The 27,646-nt window shown below is 37.5% G+C and overlaps 1 protein-coding gene and 1 long non-coding RNA gene across 6 annotated transcripts in view; one reads left to right on the top strand and one right to left on the bottom strand.

Moving 5' to 3' along the window:
* Window positions 1–27,646, bottom strand: part of FAF1 (Fas associated factor 1) — a 518,996-nt gene that overhangs the window by 332,458 nt on the left and 158,892 nt on the right. For 4 of the 5 annotated variants that reach the window (XM_077993853.1, XM_077993852.1, NM_001265867.1 and 1 more), the window contains 2 exon segments: window positions 14,811–14,857; window positions 1,143–1,348 (listed from right to left, as the gene is read on the bottom strand). In XM_077993853.1, coding sequence (XP_077849979.1) covers window positions 1,143–1,248 — 106 coding nt within the window. In that variant the 5' untranslated portion in view covers window positions 1,249–1,348; window positions 14,811–14,857. 5 annotated transcript variants of the gene reach the window in all.
* On the top strand, window positions 6,126–11,302 carry LOC144333505 (uncharacterized). Its single transcript, XR_013402201.1, has 3 exons — window positions 6,126–7,953; window positions 10,049–10,701; window positions 11,011–11,302. It is a non-coding gene; the product is annotated as an uncharacterized LOC144333505 (long non-coding RNA).

Below are 27,646 nucleotides of genomic sequence, written 5' to 3'. Positions count from 1 at the left end.
CCTAAAATCAATGGAAAGCTTTTGAATAGCTTTAAGAAAAGTAATAACATAATCTGAGTAGTGTTTGGGAATGAACACTCTTAAAACAGCCTTGCTTTCCAAGACTCAATTAATAAAATAAAATTAGAAAAGGATCTCTCCTAAAAGGAATAAAGCGAAATTTCCAGAAACATCTAGAATTGAGATTTAAGGTAAACCACATTAAGAGAAAATTAATATGTGGTTCTACAATGAAAATGGATCAGGTAATCTGAATCAAATATAAGTTCAACATAGCTAAACTATAGTAACTTCATAAAGTCTGTCCAGAAATGGCAGGCATATACTTTCACCTCCTTTTGAAAAATAGCATTTTTTCAACTGGCAGAGAGGAAAGTGATGGAAACATGTCTCATGTTTGGTTTCTCATTAAACATAGTGTCATGGTTTGAATGTATCCCCACCAAAATTCAGGTATTGTCTATGTGGTAGTATTAAGATGCAGGTCCTTTAAAAGATGATCAGGCAATGAGAGCTTGTTAATGGGATTAGGTGCCCTTATAAAAAGAGTTTGATGAAGGGAGTCTGTCCCTTTTGCCCTTCTGGTTTCTGCCATGTGAGAACACAATGTTCCCCACTTAGAAGGATGCAGCATCAAGGTGCTATATTGTAAACAGTGAGCAGCCCTCACCAGACACCAAACCTTCTAAGCCTTGATCTTAGATTTCTTAGCCTCCAGAAATGTGAGAAAATAAATTTCTGTTCCTTATAAATTACCCAGTCTCGGGTATTGTTATAGCAGCACAAAAAGGATCAAGATATATCCTATGAAAAATGAGTGAGTCTCAGTTGTAAAGTGTGATATGCAATGTACTTGATAAGGGTATTTTTTTGAAGCTCTCAGATGTTTGATTTGCATCAGCCCTAAAACAGCATCATATACCATTCTACTTGCATAGAACAAAAAACATTATTCTCAAACTTACCTCAATCTCAACACAGTATTTAAAAATAAAGCACAATAATCAGTATTGGAAAGTTACCAGTTTCAACTTGCTTTTTTTCCCTTCTTGCACTGATAGTCAACATGAAATTAAAAAGTATAAAATCTATGTTTACCTAATTATCTATTTGTGAAGGCTTTATGGCAGGAAAAACCTTACCAACAGTACAGCTGTCTTCAAGTACCACATCAACATTTCTGTCTCTGTACTCAACCCTGAAGTCCAGCATCCGAGGCTGCCTTTCTACAATCTGCCTGGATGGCATTACAGGTCGAAACGCCGAAGAAGAAGAGGAAGTAGGAGCTGAAGCTGGATGACTTGCTGGATTAAATGCAGGTCCTGGTATGGTCTCACCTCCATATTCACTAAAATGTTGACATAAAAGAAGGATTATTGTCAACCAAATCATTACAGAATACCACTAGGGACCCACTCCATACTTGGCTTGTGTTGTTCTTCCTATCAAGTAAGTTTACCTATATGTGTGTCAAGGCCAAACTTGAGTTCTACTTCTTCCATAAAATCTTTCCCATTGACTGAAGGCCACATTACTCTCCTTCCCTTCTTTGCCTTTCTATGTTTATTAGAAGTATCATATCATTTAGCATTTAATTAGATTTTTACCTTGTGTTGTTATAATATAAACATCATTTTTAACTCGGTAAATTAAGAACAGTGTCTTCTTCACTCACTCTCATTTACTCACTGGATCATTATTTGACTCATCTACTCTACTTTCCACAGACTATTTTGAAATTTTACTGTCCTTAAACCTCAATTCTCCCCGATTCTCCCTATCTCACATCTCAGTCTTTTTCCATTTTGCCAAAAAAACAAAAGCCATTAAGAGAAATTTCCCTTATCTTAACATCAAATCCACAAACAAGCCCACATATGCACTCTTCCTCACTTCCTATAAAATAGAAGAGATACCATATTTTTAATCTGTTCAAAATCGAAAACATTTTTTGTTTGTTTGTTTGAAACGGGGTCTCACTCTGTTACCCAGGCTGGACAGCGATGGCAAAATCTTGGCTCACTGCAGCCTGAAACTCCTGGACTCCAGCAATCAATCCACCCCAGTCTCCCAAGTAGCTGGGACTATACATGCATGCCACCAAGCCCCAGCTCATTTTTTATTTTTTTGTAGAAATGGAGTCTTGTTTATGTTGCCCGGACCAGTCTTCAACTCCTAGCCTCAAGTGATCCTCTCACCTCTGACTCCCAAAGTGCTGGGATTACAGGCATGAGCCACTGTACCCAGGCTAAAACAATGTCCTCATTAGCTCTACACTAGGTATTATCCCTTTTATATCCAGTATTTTTGACATCTCTTTCTCTTCTGGATTCTTTTGAACAACATTTAAAAATGTTCATATCTCTCCCTTCTTAAAAAATAACATGAAATCCTGGCTCTGCCCACTTAATAGCTGTCCCATTTGTAAAATGGGAACAATAATTGTATTTGCACAACATCTGGTACTTAGTAAGATCCCAGATCCCCAATTCAGTATGTCCACAGTTCAATTCATTAGTATTTCCTCAAGTCTGACCCTCCTCCATTACTCCTAATATCAACTCAATCCAGAAACCTGTGGTGTTATCCTTGATCCCTTCTTCTCTTTCATCTCACATACCTAATCAGTCCTTTAAATTATATCTCCTAAGTATGTTTTGCATAAGTCATCCACCTTTACCCTCTGATGCTGCCACTCTAGTCCAAGCCACAATTACCTCTTGTATGAACTAATGCAATTGCCTCCTAACTAATCCCTTTATACGTACTCCTACAACACTGAATTCCATTCCATCATGCCCCTAGAGTGAAATTAAAGACACAAATGTCTTCATATAATTCTTTCTCAACCCTTCAATTACTCTCCTTTACTCTTCAGATACATACTTAAAGTGGCTTATGAGGCCCTGCATGATCTGAATCCTACCTAGCTTTCCATATTCTTGTACTACATTATCTCCAGCCCTCTATGCTAATAGGCACATGGTCTTTCATTTCTTCTCTCACCTTAATCATTCCCATTTCACAGAGGAACACAGGCTATTCCCTCTAAGAATATCCTTTCCTCCATTACCCATCCACTTCTATTTTTCTTCTAACAAATTATATTCAACCTTTCATATCTCAGATTGAATGTTTTTCAACTCAGGGCACTAGGTCTAATTCCACACTACTAACTATAATTATAAAGTTAGTTGTATAATTAATGATTTGACATCTATGTCTCCACTGGAATATAAGCACCACAAGAATAAATCTCTTATTTGTGTTTTTTGTTTGTTTGTTTGTTTGTTTGAGACAAAGTCTCATACTGTCGCCCAGGCCGGAGTGCAGTGGGGTGACCTCGGCTCACTGCAGCCTCCACCTCCTGGGTTCAAGCGATTCTCCTGCCTCAGCCTCCTGAGTAGCTGGGACTACAGGTGCACACCACCATACCCAGCTAATTTTTGTATTTTTAGTAGAGACAGGGTTTCACGATGTTGGCCAGGCTGGTCTCAAACTCCTGACCTCGTGATCTGCCTGCCTCAGCCTCCCAAAGTGCTGGGATTACAGGCGTGAGTCACCACGCCCGGCCTTGTTTGTGTTTTTAATGGCTGTATCCTCTGCCCTGAGCTTAAGATTTTATACATAGGAGGCACTCAAATATTTGCCAAACTAACAAGTAGAGGAATAATTATTTTAAAATTTGGCTTTTCTCTGACTTAATTTATCACATGTATTGCCACTTCTCTTTTTTCCTCTCTGAGAGAAGGAGGTGGGGAGAGAGGGAACCATAGGAGTGTTTCAACTGCAACATCAGTATGGTATGTATCTTTCACAACCACTAGAACTCAAGACCAGCTCTAAAACATCTTTCTTCTCAACCTGAATTTAAGAAAAAACAATGTTCAATTGTTTTTCAATTAAGCAGAAAAAGTTATATTTATTTTTATTTTTTATTTAATTTCCCTTCTTCATACTACTGCTTTGAACAGTGTTCATCAAACTATAGATTACATCGTTGACTTGGTGAGTTGTGATCAGTCTTTTAAAGATTAGAATAGAAATTATCAGTATTGTGTCACTTAACAGGACCAACTATTGTTCCATAAAACTTTTTATTCTGTTACATAGTTGTATATGTACATGTGTTTGCAACTCCAAGTATTTCTCATTGTAAATCATATTCCAAAAAGTTCAAAAACAGTTAGTTTTTCAATCAACAGAGCTCAGATAATCCAGTAATCACTGATCCAAGACAAAAACCTATCCTTTCTCCTAGTTGTTAAATTCAAAGAAAGTAATCTTGTACAAAAAAACATGGGAACCAAGAAAATGTCCAAACGCAGGAAAGAATCCCACAGCTGAAATCTAAAGTGAGCTCTTAAACATCTATGAACAGAATCTGTGCGATGACATTCCACATCTCTAAAGTTTGTCATAACTTCTCAGAACTGAAGAAAAACCTAAGAAAAAGCTAGTCACTGACTTACTGTTTTTTGACTTCAAATCCACCTTTCTATATAGTCTACTCTGGGATGCTGGGGCCAGTATTCTGCAAAACTGTATTTTCTTCTGCTAGATGGTTTCCTGTTAGATTCTACCAAGATGAGATGCTATCTAGAGATTAGTAGTTAAAGAGGAGATTAGTAGAGATTAGTAACGAAGGGAGGAGAGACTTCTTTTTTCCTGCTTGTGTACAGTTCCATCAGCATCACCCTGTAGGTGGGTTCCAGTCTTCAGCTCTTTTCAGCACTCTTATAACCAGCTTCTTGATACTCCCTCAAACACGAGCAGCAGCTGGACAGTGTACATTCACAGAGGTCTGATTCCCAGCTTCATGAAGCTCCTCTGTGCTTCATGGTTCTGTTAAACCCCTCTGTTCCCTAAACCTAACAGTGGTAGCTTCCTCCGGCATTTATCATATCCATGTTACCTCTTTTTGCTCTTTCAGTCTTCTATACCTATGTAACCAATCCTACCTTAAATTTCCTCTGCTGAAATATCTAGTATGTTTCATTTTCCTGATTGGATCCTGATACAGTAAAGAGTTCCCAGGAAATATACTCTCAAAGACAGGATTCAAGAATTGGCTTGATTATGTGACCGTGACCTTCAGTTCACTGCTAGCTCCTTGTCAATAATAAACGGGATACTAGTGATGCATTCCATGCATTGGCATAATGATTACTGCATTATCACCTGTAGCTAATTATGATGATATGCCTATTGAAACAAGTGTCTAAGAGAATCAAATTACTGTTTGATTTGACTATTTTGATGGTAATAATGACACCAAGGACTTGCGGATGGCTGCTTCTGACTTGGAGACTTAAAAAAGAAAATGATACAGAGTTTTTAAGTTTTTAACTTTCAGCTCAAGTCATGACAAGATAGCTACAAAATTTTAAAAATAGCCTTTTAAAAGTTTCTTACTTGTTGTAACCATAGGTACAACTCTGTCAAGAATTGGGTCCAAAATTTAATTTTGCAGATTGCAGAATTATGGTGAAAGTTGAATAAACATACTTTCTAAGTTTCCTTTGTTTTGGAAGGAGTGAGGCCCTAAGATATGGAATGAGGATATGTCGGTGAACAGCTCCTTCTCCCATGACTGAGAATGCTAGCCTCCACTTTTGTGAAAGCTCTTAGCTTAAACTCTTAATAGTTTATTAGTTGGCTAAATGAAAACTCTCAAAAGAGTCCACATTTCATATGGATGAGATGCCTGAACCTTCCTAGCATAATGTAGAAGAAATACAGATGCTTAAAGAAACAGGAATGCTGGAGTAGATTTACCATGTATAATCTGAATATATACATACCATCCTATACATCATCCATGAGGTCCTGGAGGATACAGTATTAAAGCATTTTAAAATACATTAGTAAGGGAATCTGTATTTGAAAAACTCTGTGGTGACTGTTTTCTGTGAGTTGGGAATGACATGGGGAGATGGCATGATTGAGAAAGACTCCTGAACAAGCTGATCAGATTCCAGAGTGGCAGAGGTCAAATGGTAAAATTTGACAGAGAAAAGGTAAGAACAATCATGTTAATGCACAGCATGGACAGAAAGTGACAATCAAGAAGGTTGTGACGTACAAGACCTGCAGACACCTTTAGAAGTACTTAACTGAATGTGGTTTTTTGTTTTTGTTTGGTTTGGTTTTTTTTTTTTTTTTTTTTTTTTTTTTTGAGACGGAGTTTCGAACTGAGCATGGTATTTCTAAGGAACAAAATTAAAGGTCAGTCTATTAAAACACTACTTGATCTACAAACAGTAGAAACCCCAGACTTGGTAGCCTAAATCCTGACTTCAGTGACCACTATGGAGAATCAAAGTCACTTCCAGTTTCCAAACACAAGTTGGTTCACAGACATAAAGCCCCTGGATTAAATGAGGCATGGACCCCTAAAACACAACAGTGCCACAAGTATTTATTGTAAATTTTCCTCTAAGATTTCCATTAAGACACTTGCAGCTGTTTACTAGAGTATCTGTGTGCCAATAAAAAGAAAATATCCAGATTTTTAGGAGATTACTAGATGCTAACTCTAAAATGATGCTACTTACTGGGGAATTTACAAAAGTGAAAGACTAGAGTTGGAAGTCAAGTTTTGGCCCAAATCAGCTCACAGTAAATGTGATCAGTCAGTCAATCTACCCTGCAGTTATTTCCCTAGGCCCTGGAGGTATAATAGAAAAAAACACACTCAGTAACTGGTAGATATTCCATATTGGTTTCCTGATCCATGGAGTTAGGACTGTAATGTAAGAAAGGACCACTGGAAACAAATGATCTTGCATATGTGTTTTATTTTCTACATTAATTTGTAAGCACTGGGACGTGCATTTTGCTTTCACATAGCAGGGTACACTAATACCTTCACTGTCTTTTCCTAAAGATTTCATCAACTCTCCTGCTCTTTGTCATAATAATAGTCTGTAGAGATCTTGATTAACTTGACATTTTGTCATAATAATAGTCTGTAGAGATCTTGATTAACTTGACATTCCAAAGAACAATATTACACTGATGACAACATAGATTGGTCCTGAAGTGCATAAGCAGCAAGTATAGGTTAAGTCTCCGTAATCCAAAAGTCTGAAATCTGAAATGTTCCAAACTCTGAAACTTTTTGAGCACCGACATAACACTCAAAGGAAATGCTCACTGGAACATTTCGGATTTTTGGACTAGGGATGCTCAACCAACCAGTATGTATAAAGTAAATATCCCCAAATCTGAAAAAAACTGAAATGTGAAATACTTCTGGTCCTATGCACTTCAAATAAGAAAAACTAAACCTATACTTTGATACTTTGGTAGGACGCATGCAAGTTAGGGATTAGCAGACACATACCACAAAAATACAGGTGCTGCCACCTTGGTAAAGTTTCTAGAGTCCAGTGGTTGAAAGCACATGAGGGTGAAAGCTGTACTCTGTATTTCCCAACAATTAATAAGAAATAACTAAGTTAACTGAGGGGAAAAAAAAATTGGACTGGGAAGAGAAAAAATGATTATGTACAATATGCTGGCACCAACCAAAATTACACTGCTGTAGTACTATGACCACAATCAATGATAACCCTGAAAGACAGCAGTGAAAGAAAAGCCTCCCACTAGGGAGAACTTAATGTTGTACTATGTTCACCACTTCATCTGGAAGGAGAGATAGCCTGAGGTATAAATCGACATTGAATCATAGGCAATAGATGATGGGTTGGCCAGCAGTTCAGGTCCTGAAAAGAATAAAATTGGAAAACTGGATGACAAGAAAGTCTGGAGAAGAGATATGAAAATAGATCCTTTAGAATGCACACAGAATAAAAATATATTTGGTTTTGTTTGTTTGGAGACGGAGTTTCACTCTTGTTGCCCAGGCTACAGTGCAATGGCGTAATCTTGCCTCACTGCAACCTCTGCCCCCTGGGTTCAAGCGATTCTCCTGCCTCAGCCTCCTGAGTAGCTGGGATTACAAATGCCCGCCACTTCGCCCAGCTAAATTTTTTTTTTTTGGGGGGGGGGGCGGTATCTTGAGTAGAGACAGGGTTTCACTATGCTGGCCAGGCTGGTCTCGAACTCCTGACCTCAGGCGATCCACCCGCCTTGGCGTCCCAAAGTGCTGGGATTACAGGTATGAGCCACTGCGCCCAGCTAAATATATTTGTTTCTTAAGTGAATATTCTCTAAAGGCTAACCAATTTTAAAAAACGATCTTAATAACATGGATAAGAAGACATTGTTCAGTCAGCTTTTTATCCCTTCCTACTGAGGCTGCTTGATGCATTAATGTACAATGTGGCCATGTCAACAGAGATGGAGGTTACGCACAGACACGACAACATGGACTTCCCCTCACCAAGGCTGCATCTAGCTAGGCAAACTATGGAGTGCCTAAACTGCAAGTGACACAGACTAATACTGAGTCCCCAATAAGGTGCCATTTCCCAGGGACCTGGTAATAAAATATTTCCATCATGGAGGGGGCAGTGATCTATCTTCTCTAAAAAAGACACTTTTCTAAATAGGAACTTGACTTACCTGACAGCAATGCATCTGTCAGGACCACCATTCAAGGACTTAGGGAATACCTAAGTATTGATGGCTTCCCACACAACATTGGTTCTAACTAAGGAACTTGTTTCACAGCAAAAGAAGAACAGCACTGGATCACTGTGTATGCCATTACTCAGGAGCAGCTAGCTTGACAGAACAACAGAATGACTTACTAAAGATTCAGTTATGACACTGGTTAGGAGATAACCTCAAAGATTGGGGTTCCTCTTGAAAGTATGTGGTATAAATGGTTTACATCAGTGTCCAAAACACCACACTATTTTTCATACTGCCAGAAAACACATGTATGGGAATTAAGTGTTCACAGTGATTCCTCTTACATGCCTAACAGCTTACTAAACTTTTGCCTCCTGCAACTTTGGGTGCTGATGGTTCAGAAATCATGGTTCCCAAAGATGTAACATTTCCACAACACTTCCATTGAATTGGACCTTGAGAATGCTGCTTGGCCATTTTGCACTCCTCGTGGCACTGAATTACCACCTAGGGAAGGAGTACTGGCTAGAGTGACTGGTCCTGATTACCAAGAAAAAAACTGGGCTGCTGCTACACAATGGACTATGACTGGAGCCCAGGAGATTTTTGGGGGGCATGTCTAGTAAGAACGCAAAATTACAACTAATAAAAAAGCAGGTAAACTGAGGATTCTGACTCTTCAAAAATGAAGGTGTAAGATGCTCCACCGGGGGGAAAAGAAAAAAAAACAAAAACAAAAAAAACCCCTGACCATTTGAGGTGCTAGCTGACAACAGGGAATACAGAATAAATGATGAAATAAACTCACAGTATCAACTATGGCCTTATGACCAGTAACAGAACAGAAACTTTGGCAGCAAACACACAAACACATACACACACCCCTATCTTCTTGCAGTTTGCACATTGATCCTATCAACATCACCCTACCAGTGACATATCACCCCAACGGTGGCACTCATTTTGTTTTAGCATCAACCACTGATGTTAGCTTCTAGCTTTTTTTTCTTTTCCCCCAGCACCTTTTCCGTAAGTCTCTCTGCATCCTGCCAAAGCTACCAGTATCAGCTGAACAGGAATTCCTTCTCACATGTCTGGGGACAAGTTCCTAGGGCTCTTCCACTGAGCTACAAATAAAGTTTTGTTAACCTCAACCTCCATCAGCCTCTTTCCTTTGTTCCTCTATCACTTTCCTTTGTGCCCACTGGTGGTCGGCAGGGGGCTCTCCCTGGTAGATGTGTTCTAGCTGCTGCTTCTTGGTCTAGAATGGGAATCATGACCTCCACATCCCTACCCTTCTCACTGAAGCTATGAGTCTGCTCTTGCCCTGGGCTCCTTTCCTTGCCAAGCAGAAAGAACCACCCATACCTGCGCTTGGTGGTACAGCTGCCTCCTGCAGTCATTCTATCTAGGTTGTCTCACTATCCCTTTTCTGATCTTTCAAACTTCTCTATATCTGTGTAACTGACTCCCTATTTAAAATTCCCTCTGGTAAAATTGCTAGGGTAGACCAGGTGCGGTGGCTCATACCTGTAATCCCAGCACTTTGGGAGGCTGAGGCAGGAGGATCACTTGTGCTCAGGAGTTCAAGACTAGCCTGAGCAACATGGCTGGGGCAAAACCACATCTCTACAAAAAATACAAAAATTAGCCAGGCTTGGTGGCACATGCCTATAGCCCAGCTACTCAGGAGGCTGATGTGGGAGGATCAATTGAGTCTGGGAGGTAGAGGTTGCAGTGAGCTGAGATCATGCCACTGCACTCCAGCCTGGGTGACAGAGTGAGACCTCGTCTCAAAACAAAAAGGCAATCCAAAAAATGAGAGGAAGAGAGAGATCTTACCAGTCAATGAATGATCCCATCAGTTTTCACTAACATTTAATGAGATCCAAAGAATACAAAAACATCCAAAATTATCGAATCAAAAAAGAGTAAATGCATTTTAAAAATTTCCCAGCTGTGAAAACCATGATCTTATAATTTGGCCTTGCTATTCTTTTCTATTTAATAATCTAATAATGTAATCATTATAGATTGACTAATCTATAAATATCTTTTTTTTTAAAAAGATATTGATTGAAAGCCAGGTATAGTGGCTCATGCCTGTAATCCTAGCACTCTGTGAGGCCATGGTGGGAGGATGGCTTGAACTCAGGAGTCTAGAAATCCTGGGCAACATCATGAGACCCCATCTCTACAAAGAATACAAAAATTAGCTAGGTATGGTGGTGAGCACCTATAGTACCAGCTACTCAGGGGGCTGAGGTGGCAGGATCACTTCAGCCCAGGAAGTCAAGGCTGTGATTGTGCCTGGGCTACAGAGCAAGACCCTGTCTCCCAAAACAACAACAACAACAACAACAACAACAACAACAAAAAGATACTAATGGGAAACTGGGCAAGGTGTCACATGCCTGTAGACCCAGTTACTCAGGAGGCTGAGTCAGAAAGATTGCTTGAGCTCAGGAGGAGTTCAAGTCCAGCCTAAGCAGCATAGCAAGATCCCTGTACCTTAAAAATAAATAAATATAAAAATGCCACCGATTTGGAAGCTCTATGTAGAAATTTAGTTCTAAAACTTCAACCAAGTGTTTTTATCCTTACTCAACTTTCCTCTACAAACAACTCAGGCTCTTGGAAGGCAATGAACAGAAAGAAAAGTAAACAGGAACTCTGTACTTGCTAATTATTTCAATTTTTTAAAGTCTATGCCATGGCAAAATCTTTAGGCATCTCCTAAAAAAAAAAAAAAAAAAAACTCCACATTTATTTTAGAGATAAACTTGTGAATCAATTAAATCAGGTTTTTAAAATGGAAATTACACAAAGCAATACATAGAGACTAACTGGCTATAATGGCTATTTTCTAAGTCAAAAAAGCTGGGCATTTATATATTCTGAAAGCCTAGTGGTCAAGGTTTGAAAATAAATGTTGTCTTATCTAGGTGTTCTCCATGAATTAAACAATGGTCAAATGAATATACTGTACACCTGTCTGGGTAATAAAACAAGTATGAGTTAATAAATACCATCCACTTAGTGAGTGGTTAAATTATGCTATTAATTTATAAAGTTTACTTTTTGAAAACATGGCATCAGCTCTCCAATTATACAAGTAATTCACTAACATTTCTTCCTAAAAATATATCCAAAAATAATTTTTAAAGAGGCCCTGGACAATATGTTAAATAAATAATATACCAGACCATGTAAATACACATACTCAATGTTTGTTTATGACTGAATGAATAGTTTACATTTATGACTGCATAAGTTACACACAGTATGCTGTGTTAGCAATATACTGTCTAGTGAAATAAGCCTTGGAGAAACAGCCAGAAGCCTTGGTTATATTCCTGACTCCATCAACATCACGCTGTAACATCTGGGCCAAGTCACTTTATGACTTATCCTATCTACCTGTAAAATGAGGAATAATAATATCTGCCTTTAATAGCTTACAACTAAAATAGTAACTATAAAAAACAAAGCTGTGGAAGAAAGACATTATGTACATATATTGAATTTCAACTTCTTTATCCAAAATAAAAATCTTTTTTTTTTTTTTTTAAGATGGAGTCGCACTCTGTTGCCTAGGCTGGAAGGCAGAGGTGCAGTCTTGGCTCACTGCAACCTTGGTCTCCCGGGTTCAAGTTCTATTTTTAGTAGAGACAGGGTTTTTACCATGTTGGCCAGGCTGGTCTTGAACTCCTGACCACAAGTGATCTGCCAGCCTCAGCCTCCCAAAGTGCTAGAATTATAGGCATGAGCTACCATGCCCAGCCCACAAAGGAAAAATCTTAAAAGTTTTGAAATACCTCACTGACTGATCTTGAAGAAGACAGAGTAATAGAGAAGATAGAGCATGGCTTTTAAAATAAGACAATCTAGACTTCACCACCTGCTTCTATGCTTGTGAACTTGGGCAAGCCTATGTAAACTCTCTAACTTTGAATTTCCTCATACATAAAATATAAACATTTACCTCTTACAGGTTGTAGTGAGTATTAAATGAATAAAAATATGTCAATTGCCTAGCACACTGCCTTAAGCATACAAAAAAAGTTTCTTTCCCTTGAAGTTTATGGTTACATTAAAAATCATATTCCCTCTTGGATTCATACAAAAACCTGACTTCAAGAAAAGCTATAAGGCACATACTGGCTCTTCTTTCTCTCAAAACAAAATAATAATAATAATAATAATTTCCAGTCAAAGGAATTTAGCATCAACACATGTATCAGTGAGGTAGGTATTTATTTCCTACCAAAAGTTCATTATCTCATGAGAATATTGCTTTATATAGTAATTTCTTTAAACTATAGTATTTGATACCTCCTTTCTTTGTTAAGTAAGGGATGGACTAACAATTTAACAGTTGTATACACAGACTATATAAATTCAACTTTATTATAAAAAGCAAACATACAAAACAAAGATCTTTTTAACCGCCTGAATATACCATTTCTAGCCTAGTGCCTTCTACTTTCAGTGTTAAGCCTATGAGAAAGTACACAAAGAGCCCTCTTGTTTTCCTCTGGTCAGTAGACATACAAGAGTAATTTTCAGTTATGTTAAATCCACAATGATTTCAAAGCTAAAGAACCATGTTAGGAAGGAAATAGTTGAAGAATATTACTAGATACAACTGATTTTCTCATGTAGACATATGATTCATTCCTTCAAAAAAAGCAAACAAAACCAACAAAATCCTACTCTGATCAAAGTTCAACCCCAAATATTATAGTAACTTTATGAGAAATCAGTTTAATACTGAATTTCTAGTCATAAAATATATTAAACAAAAAGTATAATCTGTGACAAGAAAGACGGAATGTTTCCAGGGGAGAAGAAGTTTCTACAGTTCACCTATGGCAAATGCTATTAATTGGATGATATATCCAATATGTATTCAGAATCCAGTAGCTGAATCCACACAGATTTTGCATAGCAAAAACTTTGGCACAAAAAGTGGCAATAACATTTACTCAAAAATAAAACTGGAGTGATATTTAACAGTGTAAAACTTTCTAAACTAAGAAAAAAATGACCATAAAGGAAGTTCATCTGATTCGCTTTCTAGGCAAGGGTTTCGATAGAATTGAATGTTTTTGAACAAACAACAAACTAAAAATTAAACAAATAGAAGTTGGTAGAAACTCTGGAAATCAGCCGCATTTACTCTGGATGAAAATCTTTCTGATAGTTTAAAAGAGAGGAATGAGGGTATAGGTCTGTTTTATCATTGCTTTCATCTAAAAACCATTAATCATTAAAGGTGGTACAGGTATCAAACAGAATTTTGCTTCCATCCTAAATATATGGTTTCTTATAAAGAACAGCACATTTTGCAGTTCATGGTGAACTTCCTGATGTTTCTGCAAGAGTACTTTTCTTGCTCTCCAAAACGACCTCATTCCTAATCTGCTGTTTCTGTTTTGCCTCATCTGCACTTAGCAGATCATGCTTCAGTGACTTAGAAATCCCAGCCACCCAAATTCAAGCCAAAGTTTGAATTGATAGGAAAGGCGGGAAAAATCAAGTAATTAAACTACACTTGGAAGGGAGAATGGTTTTACCTCCTAAGACTTTAGAGTGTTCTTTAATCTAGAACCAGAGTCTCCAATTTTTAAGGAGACAAAAGTCATGAATTTATTTTTAACCTAAGGAATTACGTTGTAACTGTTATAATTCTCTTGGCCACATCTTCCAATTTTACCTTCTGGCCATAACACAAAACCTCTAAAACCATTCCACTTGTTAACACTGGATACTTCAAGTGAAATAGTTCAGTACTCTAAAAAGTTACATTATTAAGAACTGCCTCAAATTGTTGCAAATTATCATATACTTGGTTTAGAACCTAAAAGGGAAGGAGAAAATGTCTGTAGTAAGCCTGGAGATAAAGCCTGTATAGTTAAGTTTGACAACCATATTCTGGGGTTATTAAGCCAATAGCCAGTGCTAGTAGTTTAAAAAATTCAGTTCCTTTCATCTTATAAATCAAAGAATAAGCTTGAAAAGCTTTCTTAAAAATTAAAACCACCTTAAAAGATGGTGTTACCAAATATGTAGTAATTTGATACAGTTAAAAGTTGGAGACTTTAGGGAATTAATATAATACATAGAAATATCTGAAAGAACAATATTAATGAACTTATATACCCCAAATCAATGCTCCATTAAAAAATGAAACAAAAAAATTAACAGTTAGTTGTTTTTTGTTCTGCTAAGTCATCTTAACTGGTAAGCACTTTATAACATACCTTTGTAGAATGCCATTTTCCTGGGGTATTACACCATTGATAGCTGCCTGCAAACAAGAAACAGAGAAGGCCATTGAAAGAAACAGATAAATGCCAAATGTGATGGAGAACACTTTCAAAGGAAATACGTATATTTTTAAAAATTTATTTAAATATAATACTAATTTTTTTAGTGAGGCAAAATGTTGTCTACTAAATACATGTTTCTATATTTCTCAGTTATAAAACTGTATTTTAAAAAATTAAAAAACATGCATTTGACATGTAACATCCCCAAACCTTGAGTCATAAAGTCTAATTCCACAGTTCTAATTCAGGCAAAACACCCACAGAACCCAAAGTTTAAGGATGTCTAAACAGGAAAAATCAGTAACTTAATATTATAAACATTTCCTTTGTCAAACTGAGAAGAGCAAGATATAAAATCACAAATGAAAGTACTATTTCATGTTATGATCATTATTCTTTCTTTCCTTTTTTTTTTTTTTTTGAGACGGAGTTTCGCTCTTGTTGCCCAGGCTAGAGTGCAATGGCGCTATCTCAACTCACTGCAACCTCCACCTCCCAGGTTCAAGCAATTCTCCTGCCTCAGCATCCCAACTAGCTAGGATTACAAGCATGAGCCACCAAGCCCGGCTACTTTTGTATTTTTAGTAGAGACAGCGTTTCTCCATGTTTTAGTAGAGATGGGGTTCCTAATCACTTTTTATAGTGATGAGGTCTCACTATGTTGCCCAGGCTGGTCTCAAACTCCCGACCTCAGGTGATCCACCCGCCTCGGCCTCCCAAAGTGCTGGGATTACAGGCATGAGCCACCATGCCCGGCCATTACTCCTAATGAAAAAAACATTGAGAAGAAAAGAATATAGAGGCAAAAGTCCTTCAATAAACCTAACACCATGACTATTAACAGGTGACAAAAGGAGGCAGCATTAGAAGAGAGGTTTCCTTATATAAAACATCCCTAAAACTAATCTCTAAGCAGTACCAAATAGTCAGAACATAGCACAGGTATGACAGGACATGGATGTTTTTGAAGGCTATTAAGCAAGCAGGCTGTCAAATCCTGGACTGTAGACAGCTTACTGCAGGGTAACAGAGAATATTCTCAGGAAAACAAAACAAAAACAAACAACAACATAAGCCCAACTTTTCCAACTCTGTCTTTATACTATAACAACTTCTCCTTCCCTACCCTTCTGTATCCACGTCAAAATGAATAACCCACAAAAACAAAATACACCTATCAATTCAATGTTTTATCAGCTGCCTGGAAATCCATTGCCAACAGGAGTTTGGGTATTTTGTGAAATATTAACTTAAGTATTTGCCAGAGGTGGGTCAAATTCATACCATCATACTGTTGAATGGAAATAGAGGGTAGGGTGTTTGCTATGAATTTTGAGAGCTGTAATGTTACAGTGGAAAAAAACAAAGAAATCCACAGATTAATATAGACAATAGATACCATAGAACCCTGACAACTCTGGAGGCTTATAAATCCTTTGAGTAAAGCAAATGCTAAAATCAGTTTTCAAAGACACAAATTCAATGGAAGTATTTCTGCCCAGTACCAGGTTAACTATCCTCTTTTTGTTGACAGCAATGGTTCTATCTACACATATCCCCTTTGCTAAATAACAGTAAATGGTTAAGAGAATGCTGTGTGGTGCTGGAAAAGAAACAAAATACCAGAGCTTAGAAAGATTTGGTTCAAATCTTTCGAAAAACATTTTCACTGAGGAATGCCAAAGTATAATGGAAAGAACACCAAGGACTCAGAAAGTCCAAAGTCTGAAACCAGCCTCTCCCATTTATTAATTTGGTAACCTTAGTGTAATCACTTAACTTATTTGAGCCTCAGTTTCCTTATCTGTGTAATACGTAATTGTATAATGAGCTAAACATTACATACTCAGCCACAAAAGTCCTGCCTTTTTGTTTCTAAAAGGCCTGTCTAGCACAGTGTCTGCACATTAAAGGCACTCAATAATTATTTATTAAAGGAGTTAATAATAGAGGAATACAAAGAAAAGTCACCTATTCAAGACTTAAAGTCGGCTCAGAAAAACCTGGATTAAAAAATGCCTCAGCTGAGGCTGAAGAATGAGTGAAAAGTAGAAAGATGCGGAGGGGATTCTATGCAGAAGGAACAGTGACACAAAACCACTTTTCAACCCTTTCCTTTCCCAAAACCTTACATTATTTTAAATAGTTAATTTGTCTTGGAGAAGTTAGCCCCTGACCTCAATCTTATGTACGGCAAACTCTGTACATAAATAAGTAAAATGTAATCCAGAATTAAGGTACAATAAAAGTATAATTTGGTAAAGCAATAGAGAATAGGGAAACAGATTTTTGACTGTGATGATTAAGGAAAACTTTAGAGAAGAGGGGGCATTTGATCTACGCTTCAAACAACAGGAAGATACAGAAGCAAAGGAAAATTCCAGATTCTAATGTGCTCAATTTTGAACATGTTAACTTTCAGGTGACAGGAGAATATCAATTGTTCATATAATAAACGTGTATTAATTGCCAACTATGTACCAAGCACTATGCTAGACAATTAAGATATAGTGATGAACATAACACAGCTTGCCTTCTACGAAGGACCAAGTATATTCAACAGTTAGTTTTACTATGAAAAATTCAGCTAATACCAAAATGGAGATATCCAAAACATAACTGAAAAATCACAGCTATATTTCAGTAAAGCAACACCTGTTTAAAGGCAAATAAATGAAGCCCTAGAAATATTCTAACTCCTTCCCTCACTCAGCTATCTTCTTTGTTGAAGAAAAAGCAGACGAAGATAAAATCTGGAGTAATTCATTAAAAACAAAACAAAGAAAAATAAAAATGTAAAGGACAGATAGGAGGAAAAAGACTGGGAAAGTGTTACAGAGGAGGCAAAGAAGAACTATAAGGAGATATTACACAAAAGCTAGAAAATGTGAAAATACACTAAGATTATGAGGCCTAAGGTTATCAGACATATCTTAAAACAGTTTAACAATAACTAAATTATAAAAACTAAAAAGATAAATGGGAAACTAAGAATAACTGACTCTCTTAAAACATTTAGTGTGAAAGGCATAAAGACAGAAACTGTAAGAAGAACAGCTGCAGTAAGTTTTTGTTTGCTTTTTTCCCCCCCCATAAGAATATTGATTTCTTGAGTGTATAGAATCCACAGGAAAAAGACAAAAAAAGACACAAGAAACAGGGGTAAAATTGAAAGTTTGGTGAAATACAACACTCTTACCAACTGCCTATTCATTGCCAGCACTATGCAAGACTTTGTGGATGGCCCAGTACCTGATCCAGGGCTCAGGAGAGGGGCTCAGATGGAGGGGATACTTTCAGAAAAGAGATCAATAAGATCTGGACCATAGACTAAAAATTATACTGAGTTTATTAACAAGAACTACATCACTTGCTAAATACTATCTCATTGCTTAATATTATTTTTGCTAGGCAGATATTATATCTCTCACTTTATAAATAGGAAAATGATAGACTGATTAAATATTTGGTCAAAATAATAGAGAACAGAATCAGGACAATATTTCCATTTCTGAGACTGACTCAAACAACTATGGTGGATCATTATCATACTGTAATGTATTTTAAGAAGAACATCTTACCTTGACCTAGTTTATACTCATTTGAAACTCAAGTTTGGTATAACTATTACTGCCTTCATGCTAATTATGTTCGTGATATTTTTAATCCAATTAATGTACCTCAATCAAAATCCAGCCTCTAAATTCTGTTTAGCAAAACTGACAACAAAAACAACACACTCTAAAATGCCATTTTCCATAGTACACTAAAAGGCATACAAGGTATGCATAAAACACAGTGGAAGCCAATGTCAGAGATGGTCAAAGGAGCCTTAACAAAAGGGGGAAATCATGACATTCATGGTGGGCTTTAGACCTTTTGGGGAAAGGAAATGGCAAAGATTTCTATAAATCTCACTGTAACATCACATATGAAAGGAAACCAAGTCACTGGTAAATTGGTAGATTACAAAACAGTGGCATGTAATATAAATCATTCCCTACATGGAATGCTAGGATATCCTTTCTCTAATATATAGAAAATCTTAACTTTAGTCCTTTTTGATAAACAAAAGACCCTTAAAGAAAATGGCAATGACAAATTTTTAAGAGCAATGGAGATGAGACAGGGATGTAGAGACAGGATCCAAAAGCCTCAAGAACAACTTATGAGTAAAAGAGTTGTGGTAACAATAATGGCAGCTAACACTATACCATTTTTATTAAATGTGAGGCATTTTCAAAGTACATTACATGTATCAATTCATTTAACTCTCACATTACCTCAATTTTACAGAGAAGGACACCAAGAAAACAAAGAAGAAAACTGTCACAACAACGGGTAGGCAAATGATGAAAAATAAAGAATTGCTAAATTGGACATCAAAATTCAAAGTGTTTGTCCTTTAAAAGATACCATTAAGAAAATAAAAAGACAAGCTGCAGACTAGGAAAATGTATTTATAATACATGTATCTGAGACAGATTTATATTAAAAATTTATAAAGAATTCTGGAGACTTGACAAGTCAATAAGAAAATGGGGGAAAGATCTGAACAGATACTTCTCTAAAGAAGATATGTGATTGATGAAAAGAACATAAAAAGATGTTCAAATTAGTCATCAAACAAATACAAACTAAAACCACAATAAGATACCACCACACATCCAATGGTTAAATTAAATCAGACAATACAAGTATTAGCAATAATATCAAGCAACAGAACATCTCATACACTGGACATATAACTTTCAAAATTGTGTGGTAGTTTGATATATACGTAAATATGTGACAGAGGCAGCCGCCACCAGTGGAAGCACATACCACAGCCGTGTTTCCACCGGTACCCCACTCCATTTGATGTATGTACACCCTGCCAGCCACACTGCCACAGCTACTGAAACACACACACGAGCACACGGCCTGCTAACACTGCCGAGACAAAGGGCATTGGCTAGCACCACCCATGGAGGTGTCATGGCCAGAGGACAGGGAACATCTCAGAACCTCCAATAGAGCATGTTCCTAACCTCAAGAGTCCAGACAAGAACGCCGGGGGCCTGGTGTCAGCCCCCTAAAGTGAGAACATGAAGCAGGAGGGATGAGGTTAGCCTGAGCTCCCCAAAATCTTTCACAAAGGAAGTGACTTCGCTGAACTCACCTTATACTACAATCAAACCTCCAAATGCATCAAAGAAGACTAAAGCAAAAAAAAAAAAAACTCAAAGGATTAGCATTTTCTAAGATTGAAGGAAGATCAGCCCACACTGATGAGAAGGAACCAGTGCAAGAACTCTAGCAACTCAAAAAGGCACAGTGTCTTCTCACCTAAAAACAACACCACTAATTCCCCAGTACTGGGTCTTAACCAGACTGAATGACTGAAATGAAAGAAACAGAATTGAGAGTATAAATAGAAACAAAAATCATCTGGATTCAAGAGAAAGTTGAAACCCAATAAAAGGATTCTAAGGAATACAATAAAATAATACAGGATATAAAAGGTAAAATGGTAATTGTAAGAAAGAATCTGATAGAGTTGAAAGACTAACAATTTTAAAACACAATCACAGGTCTATTAGTTCATTTACACTGCTATACAGAATTACTTCAGACTGGGTAATTTATAAAGAAAAGAGGTTTAATTGACTCACAGTTCCACAGGCTATACAGAAGGCATGGCTGGGAAGGCTTCAGGAAACTTAACAATAATGCCGGTAGGGCGAAGGGGAAGCAAGCACATCTTCACATGGCAGCAGAAGAGACAGAGAGACTGAAGGGGGAAGTGCCACACACTTTTAAACCATCAGATCTCATGAGAACTCACTATCATGAGAACACTGGGGGGAAATCCACCCCCATGGTCCAATCACCTCCCACCAGGTCCCTTCCCCAACATTGGGAATTACAATTCAACATGGGATTTGGGTGGAGACACAGAGGCAAACAATATTAACAAATATTAACAGCAGGAAATCAACCAAGGAGAGGAAAGACTATCAGAGTCTGAAGACCGGTTCTCCAAAATAATTCAGTCAGACGAAAATAAAGAAAACAGATTCAAGAATAAACAAAGCCTCCAAGAAATATGGGATTATGTAAAGAGACCAAATCTACATCTCATTGGCATCCCTAAAAAAGAAAGCAAGAAACATGGAAAACATAGAATGTCATTCATGAAATTTTCCCCAACCTGGCTAGACATGCCAACATTCAAATTCAGGAAATGCAGACAACCCCTGCACGGTACTATAAAAGACAACCTTGCCCAAGACACAGTAATCAGATTCTCTAAAATCAAAGTGAAAGATAAAACGTTAAAGGCAGCTAGGAAGAAGGAGGTCACCAACAAAAGAAACCCCCTCAGGTTAACAGTGGAACTTTCAGCAGAAACCCTACAAGCCAGAAGAGACTGAGGGATTATATTCAGCATTCTTGAAGAAAAAAAATTCCAACCAAGCACTCCATATATCATAAGAAAAGGATAAATAAGATCCTTTTCAGACAAGCAAATGCTAAGGGAATTTGCTACCACTAGACCTGACTCCTTAAGGGAGTGCTAAATACGGAAAAGAAAGACCAATACAGGCCATCACAAAAACACACTTAAGTGCATGGATCACTGATAATATAAAGCGACCACAGAATTAAGTATGCATAACAACCAGGTAACAACATGATGACAGGATAAATCCTCACCTATCAATATTAACCTTGTATGTAAATGGGTCAATGCCCCAATTAAAAGGCACAGGCTGGCAAGTTGGATAAGGAAGTAAGACCCGACTGTATGCTGTCATCAAGAAACCCATCACACATAAATGCAAGAGACCCATCAAACCCACAGGCTCAAGGTAAAGAGACAGAGAAAAATCTACCAAGCAAACAAAAAATCAACAAAGCAGGGGTTGCTGTTCTAATTTCAGATAAAACACAGTTTAAACCAACAAAGATTAAAAAACAAAAATACAAAAAACTTTTCTCCCTAACACTGCTTTAGCTATGTCCCAGAGTTTCTGGTATATTGTATCTTTGATCTCATTGCTTTCAAAGAATTTCTTGAATTCTGCCTTTATTTTATTGTTTACCCAAAGTCATTCAAAAGCAGGTTAACTTCCATTAAATTGTATGTTTTTGAGTGATTTTTGGATCATTCAAAATACTAGCAAACCAAATCCAGCAGCACATCCAACAAGGGCATTACATAATGCTAAAGGGTTCAATTCAACAAGACGACCTAACTATCCTAAATATATATGCACCAAACACAGAAGCATCCGGATCCAAACAGCAAATACTTAGAGATCAATGAAGAGACTTAGTAACCACACAATAATAATAGGAGACTTCAATACTCTACTAACATTATTAGACAGATCATCAAGGGAGAAAATTAAGAATCAGTTTGGATCAGGCATTCCAGAACCAAACTGGACACTTGACTAAATAAGCCTAATAGACATCTACAGAACTCTCCATCCCAAAACAACAGAATATACATTCTTCTCATCTGCACATGGCACATACTCTAAAACTGACCACATAATTGGCCATAAAACAATTCTCAGCAAACTGAAAAAAATGGAAACCATATCAACCATACTCTTCAACCACAGTGCAATAAAAATAGAAATCAATACTAAAAAATCACTCAAAAGCATATAATTTAATGGAAGTTAAAACAACCTGCTCCTGAATGACTTTGGGTAAACAATAAAATGAAGGCAGAATTCAAGAAATTCTTTGAAACTAATGAGATCAAAGATACAATATACCAGAGACTTTGGAACATAGCTAAAGCAGTGTCAGGAGAAAAGTTTATAGCGCTGAACACCCACAGCAAAAAGTTAGAAAGACCTCAAATTAACAGCCTAACTTCATGCCTTGAATTAAAGAAACACGAGGAAACCAGCCACAAAGCTAACAGAAGAAATAACCAAAATCAAAGCTGAACTGAAGGAAACTGAGACATGAAAACAGCATATAAAAGATCAACAAGTCCAAGAGTTAGTTCCTTGAAAGAATAAATAAAACTCACATAATAACCAGCTAGACTAATGAAGAAAAAAAAAAGATACAAGCTCCAAATAAACACAATCAAAAATAACAAAGGGGACATTACCACCAAACCCAGAGAAATACAGGGAACACTCAGAGACTACTATGAACACCTCTCTATGCACAAAGGCTAGAAAACGTAGAAAAAATGAATAAATGTCTGGAAACACACAACCTCCCAAGATTAGATCAGGAAGAAACTGAATCTCTGAACAGGCCAATAATAAGTTGTAAAATTGAATGAGTAACAATAAGCCTACCAACGAAAAAAAGGCCAGGACCAGACACAGTCATTCACAGCTGATTTCTTCAGCTGTATATAGATCTGATACCATTCTTACTGAAACTATTCCAAATATTTAAGAAAGAGAGACTCCTCCCTAACTCAGTGTTTGAGGCCAGCATCATCCTGACACCAAAACCTGGGAGACACAACAAAAAACGAAAACTTCAGGCCAATATCATGGATGAACACAGATGCAAAAATCCTTGACAAAAAACTAGCACACAAAATTCAGCAGCACATCCAAAAGCTAATGTTTTATGATCAAGTGGGCCCTGGGATACAAGGTTGGTTTAATATACACAAATCAATTGGCTCGGTGCAGTGGCTCATGCCTGTAATCCCAGCACTTTGGGAGGCTGAGGCCCATGGATTACAGGAGGTCAGCAGTTCGAGACCAGCCTAACCAGCATGGTGAAACCCCATCTCCACTGAAAATACAAAATTAGCCGGGTGTGGTGGTGCATGCCTGTAATCCTAGCTACTTGAGAAGCTGAGGCAGGACAACTGCTTGTACCCGGGAGGCAGAGGTTGCAGTCAGTCAAGATGGTACCATTGCATTCCAGCCTGGGCAACAAGAGCAAGACTCTGTCTCAAAAAAAAAAAAAAAAAAAAAAATTAAAAAAATACACAAGTCAATTAATGTGATTTACCACATAAACAGAACTAAAAACAAAATAACATGATCATCTCAACAGATACAGAAAACGCTTTCAATAAAATTTACCATCCTTCATGTTAAAAAACCCTCAATAAACTAGGCACTGAAGGAGCACACTTCAAAATAATAAGAACCCATCTATGACAAACCCATAGCCAACATCACACTGAATGGGCAAAAGATGAAAGCATTCCCCTTGAAAACCTGAACAAGAAAATGATGCCCTCTCTCACCACTCTTTTCAACATGTCCTAGCCAGGGCAATCAGGCAAGAGAAAGAAACAAAAGGCATCCAAATAGAAAGAGAGGAAGTCAAACTATCTCTGTTTGCAGATGACATGACTGCAAACCTAGAAAACCTCATAGTTTCTGTCCAAAAGGTACTAATTCTGATAAACAACTGCAGCAATATTTCAGAATATAAAATTAAGGTACAAAAATGGTCAGGCCAGGCATGGTGACTCACACCTGTAATCCCAGCACTATGGGAGGCGGAGGTGGGTATATCATTTGAGTCCAGGAGTTTGAGGTCAGCGTGGCCAACATGGTTAGACCCCGTCTCTACCGAAAACACAAAAATTAGCCAGGCATGGTGGCACCTGTGGTCCCAGCTATTTGGGAGGCTGAGGCAGAAGAATCGCTTGAGCCTGGATGGTGGAGGTTGCATAGAGGTGAGATCACGCCACTGCTCCAGCCTGGGCGACAGAGTGAGACTGCCTCAAAAAAAAAAAAAAAAAAAAAAGACGAAGCATGGTGGCTCATGGCTGTAATTCCAGCACTTTGGGAGGCTGAGGCAAGAGGATCGCTTGAGCTCAGGAGTTCAAGACCAGTGTGAGCAACATGGCATAACTCCACCTCTACAAAAAATACAAAAATAATTAGCCAGGCAAGGGAGTGTGCATCTGTAGTCCCAACTGCTCAGGAGACTGAGGTGGGAAGATTACTCTTGGCCCAGGTTGCAGTGAGCCAAGATCGAGTTACTGCACTCCAGCTTGAGTAACAGAGGGGTCAAACAACAACAACAACAACAACAACAGCAAAAACAACAACAGCAGCAAAAACAACAACAAAACCAATATACAAAAATCAGTAGCATTTCTATACACCTATAATGTCCAAGATGAGAGTCAATACAAGAATGCAATTCCACTTACAATAGCCACAAAGAAAATGAAATACCCTAGGAATACAGCTAGGGGAGGTGAGAGATCTCTGCAATGAGAATTACAAAAGATTGCTCAGAGGTACCACACATGACACAAAGAAAGGAAAAAACATTTCATGCTCATCGATAGGAAGAATCAATATTGTGAAAATGGCCACACTGCCTAAAGCAATTTACAGATTCAATGCTATTCTTATCAAACTACCAAGGATATTCTTTGCACAATTAGAAAAGACTATTTTAAAATTCATATGGAATCAAAAAGGAGTCTGAATAGCCAAGTCAATCCTAAGCAAAAAGAACTTAAGCAAAAAACTGGAGGCACCACATTACCTGACTTCAAACTATACTATAAGGCTGCAGCAACCATTACAGCATGGTACTGGTACAAAAACACACAGACCCAGGGAACAGAATAGAGAGCCCAGAAATAATGCCATACTCCAACAACCACCAGATCTTTGACCAAGGTAACAAAAACAAGCAATGGGGAAAGGACTCCCTATTCAATAAATGGTGCTGGGGTAGCTGGTTAGTCATATGCAGAAGACTGAAACTGGACCCCTTCCATACAGCATATACAAAAATCAACTCAAGATGAATTAAAGACTCAAATGTAAAACCTAAAACCTCGAAGATAACCCAGGAGATACCATTCTGGACAAAAGTTCTGGGAAAGATTTCATGACAAACACGCCAAAAGCAACTGCAACAAAAACAAAAATTGACAAGTGAGACATAATTAAACTAAAGAGCTTCTGTACAGCAAAAGAAACTATCAACAGAGTAATCACACAACCAATAGAATGGGAGAAAATATTTGCAACCTACAGAATGGGAGAAAATATATGTATCCAAAAATGGTCTAATATCCAGAATCTATAAGAAACTTAAACAACTTAATGAGCAAAAAACAACCCCATTAAAAAGTGGGCAAAGGACATGATCAAACACTTTCCAAAAGAAGACATACATGCGGCCAGAAAGCATATGAAAAAATGCTCAATATCACTAATCATTAGAGAAATGCAAATCAAAACCACAATGAGAAACCATCTCATACCAGTCAGAATGGCATTATTTAAATCTCAAAAAATTAAAGGTGCTGGTGAGGTAGCAGAGAAAAGGGAGTGCTTATATGCTGTTGGTGGGAATGTAAATTAGTTCAGCCATTCTGGAAACTAGTTTGGCGATTTTTCAAAGAACTTAAGAAAGAATTATCATTCGACCCCACAATCCCATTACTGGGTATATACCCAAAAGAATATAAATTGCTCTACCATAAAGATACATGCATGTATCTGTTCATCACGGCACTATTAACCATAGCAAAGACATGGAATCAACCTAAATGCTCATCAAGGGTGGACTGGAAACGAAAATATGGTACATTTACACCACAGAATACCACACAGCCATAAAAATGAGCAATATGTCCTTAGCAGCAACACAGATGGTACTGGAGGCCATTATCCCAAACAAACTAACACAGGTACCGAAAACCAAACAGTGTGTTCTCACTTATAAGTAGGAGGTAAATACTGAGTATACATAGTCACAAAGAAGGGAACAACAGACACTGGGGCCTCCTTAAGAGTGGAGGGTGGCAGGAGGGTGAGGATAGAAAACTACCTATCAGGTACTATGCTTATTAGTGATTAATTAATCTGTACTCCATACCTCTGTGACACACAATTTTCCTATATAAGAAACCTACACACGTACTCTTGAATGTCAAATAAAATTTAAAAAACAGAAAAGCACAGGGGAAAAACTGAAAAAAACTTTTTAAAATTATTAAACTTATACATACTTGTTGCAAAAGAAATCAGAAAACAGAGAAAAGTATAAAGAAGAAAATTTCACTGAGTGGAAAACCATTGCTAATATTTTAGTGTATATCCTTCCAGTCTTTTTTCCTCCTGCATACACACTTTTCCAAAAATGAGATCTTACTATATGTGCTATTTTATGCTTTCCTTTTAAAAAAAATTTTTTGAGACAAGGTCTCCCTCTGTTGCCCATGTTGGAGTGCAGTGGCCCAATCATAGCTCACTGCAGCCTCAACCTCCGTGGCTGAAGCAATCCTCCCACCTCAGCCTTCTGAATAGCTGGGACTACAAGCACGCACCACCATGCCCAACTAATTTTAAAAACTTTTTTGTAGAGATGGGGTTTCACCATGTTGCTGAGACTTGTCTCAAATTCCTAGGCTCAAGTGATTCTCTCACCTTGGCCTCCCGAAGTGCTGGATGCTTTATGCTTTTCATTTAACACTATATTGTCGGCATCTCTCCATACCAGTCAGAGTAAATCCACAACTTCATTAAAAAACAAACAAACAAACAAACAAAAACACATGACCTGGCAATTCCACTCTTAAGTATTTATCCTGAGAATATGAAAACGTATGCTCCAAAGATTCATACTGTAATTCCTCCTTGTCTTCGGGGAAGATGTTACAAGACACTCAGAGGATGTCTGAAACTACAGATAGTACCATACCATATATATACTATGTTTTTTACCTATACATATAGCTATGATAAAGTTTAATTTACAAATTAGGTACAGTAAGATATTAACAGCAATAATAACAT

Source organism: Macaca mulatta, chromosome 1 (genome assembly GCF_049350105.2).
Source record: "Macaca mulatta isolate MMU2019108-1 chromosome 1, T2T-MMU8v2.0, whole genome shotgun sequence".
In the NCBI taxonomy this organism is placed as follows: Eukaryota; Metazoa; Chordata; class Mammalia; order Primates; family Cercopithecidae; genus Macaca; species Macaca mulatta.
The sequence above is the reverse complement of the archived record's forward strand: the minus strand, read 5'-3'. Positions and strand labels throughout refer to the sequence as shown.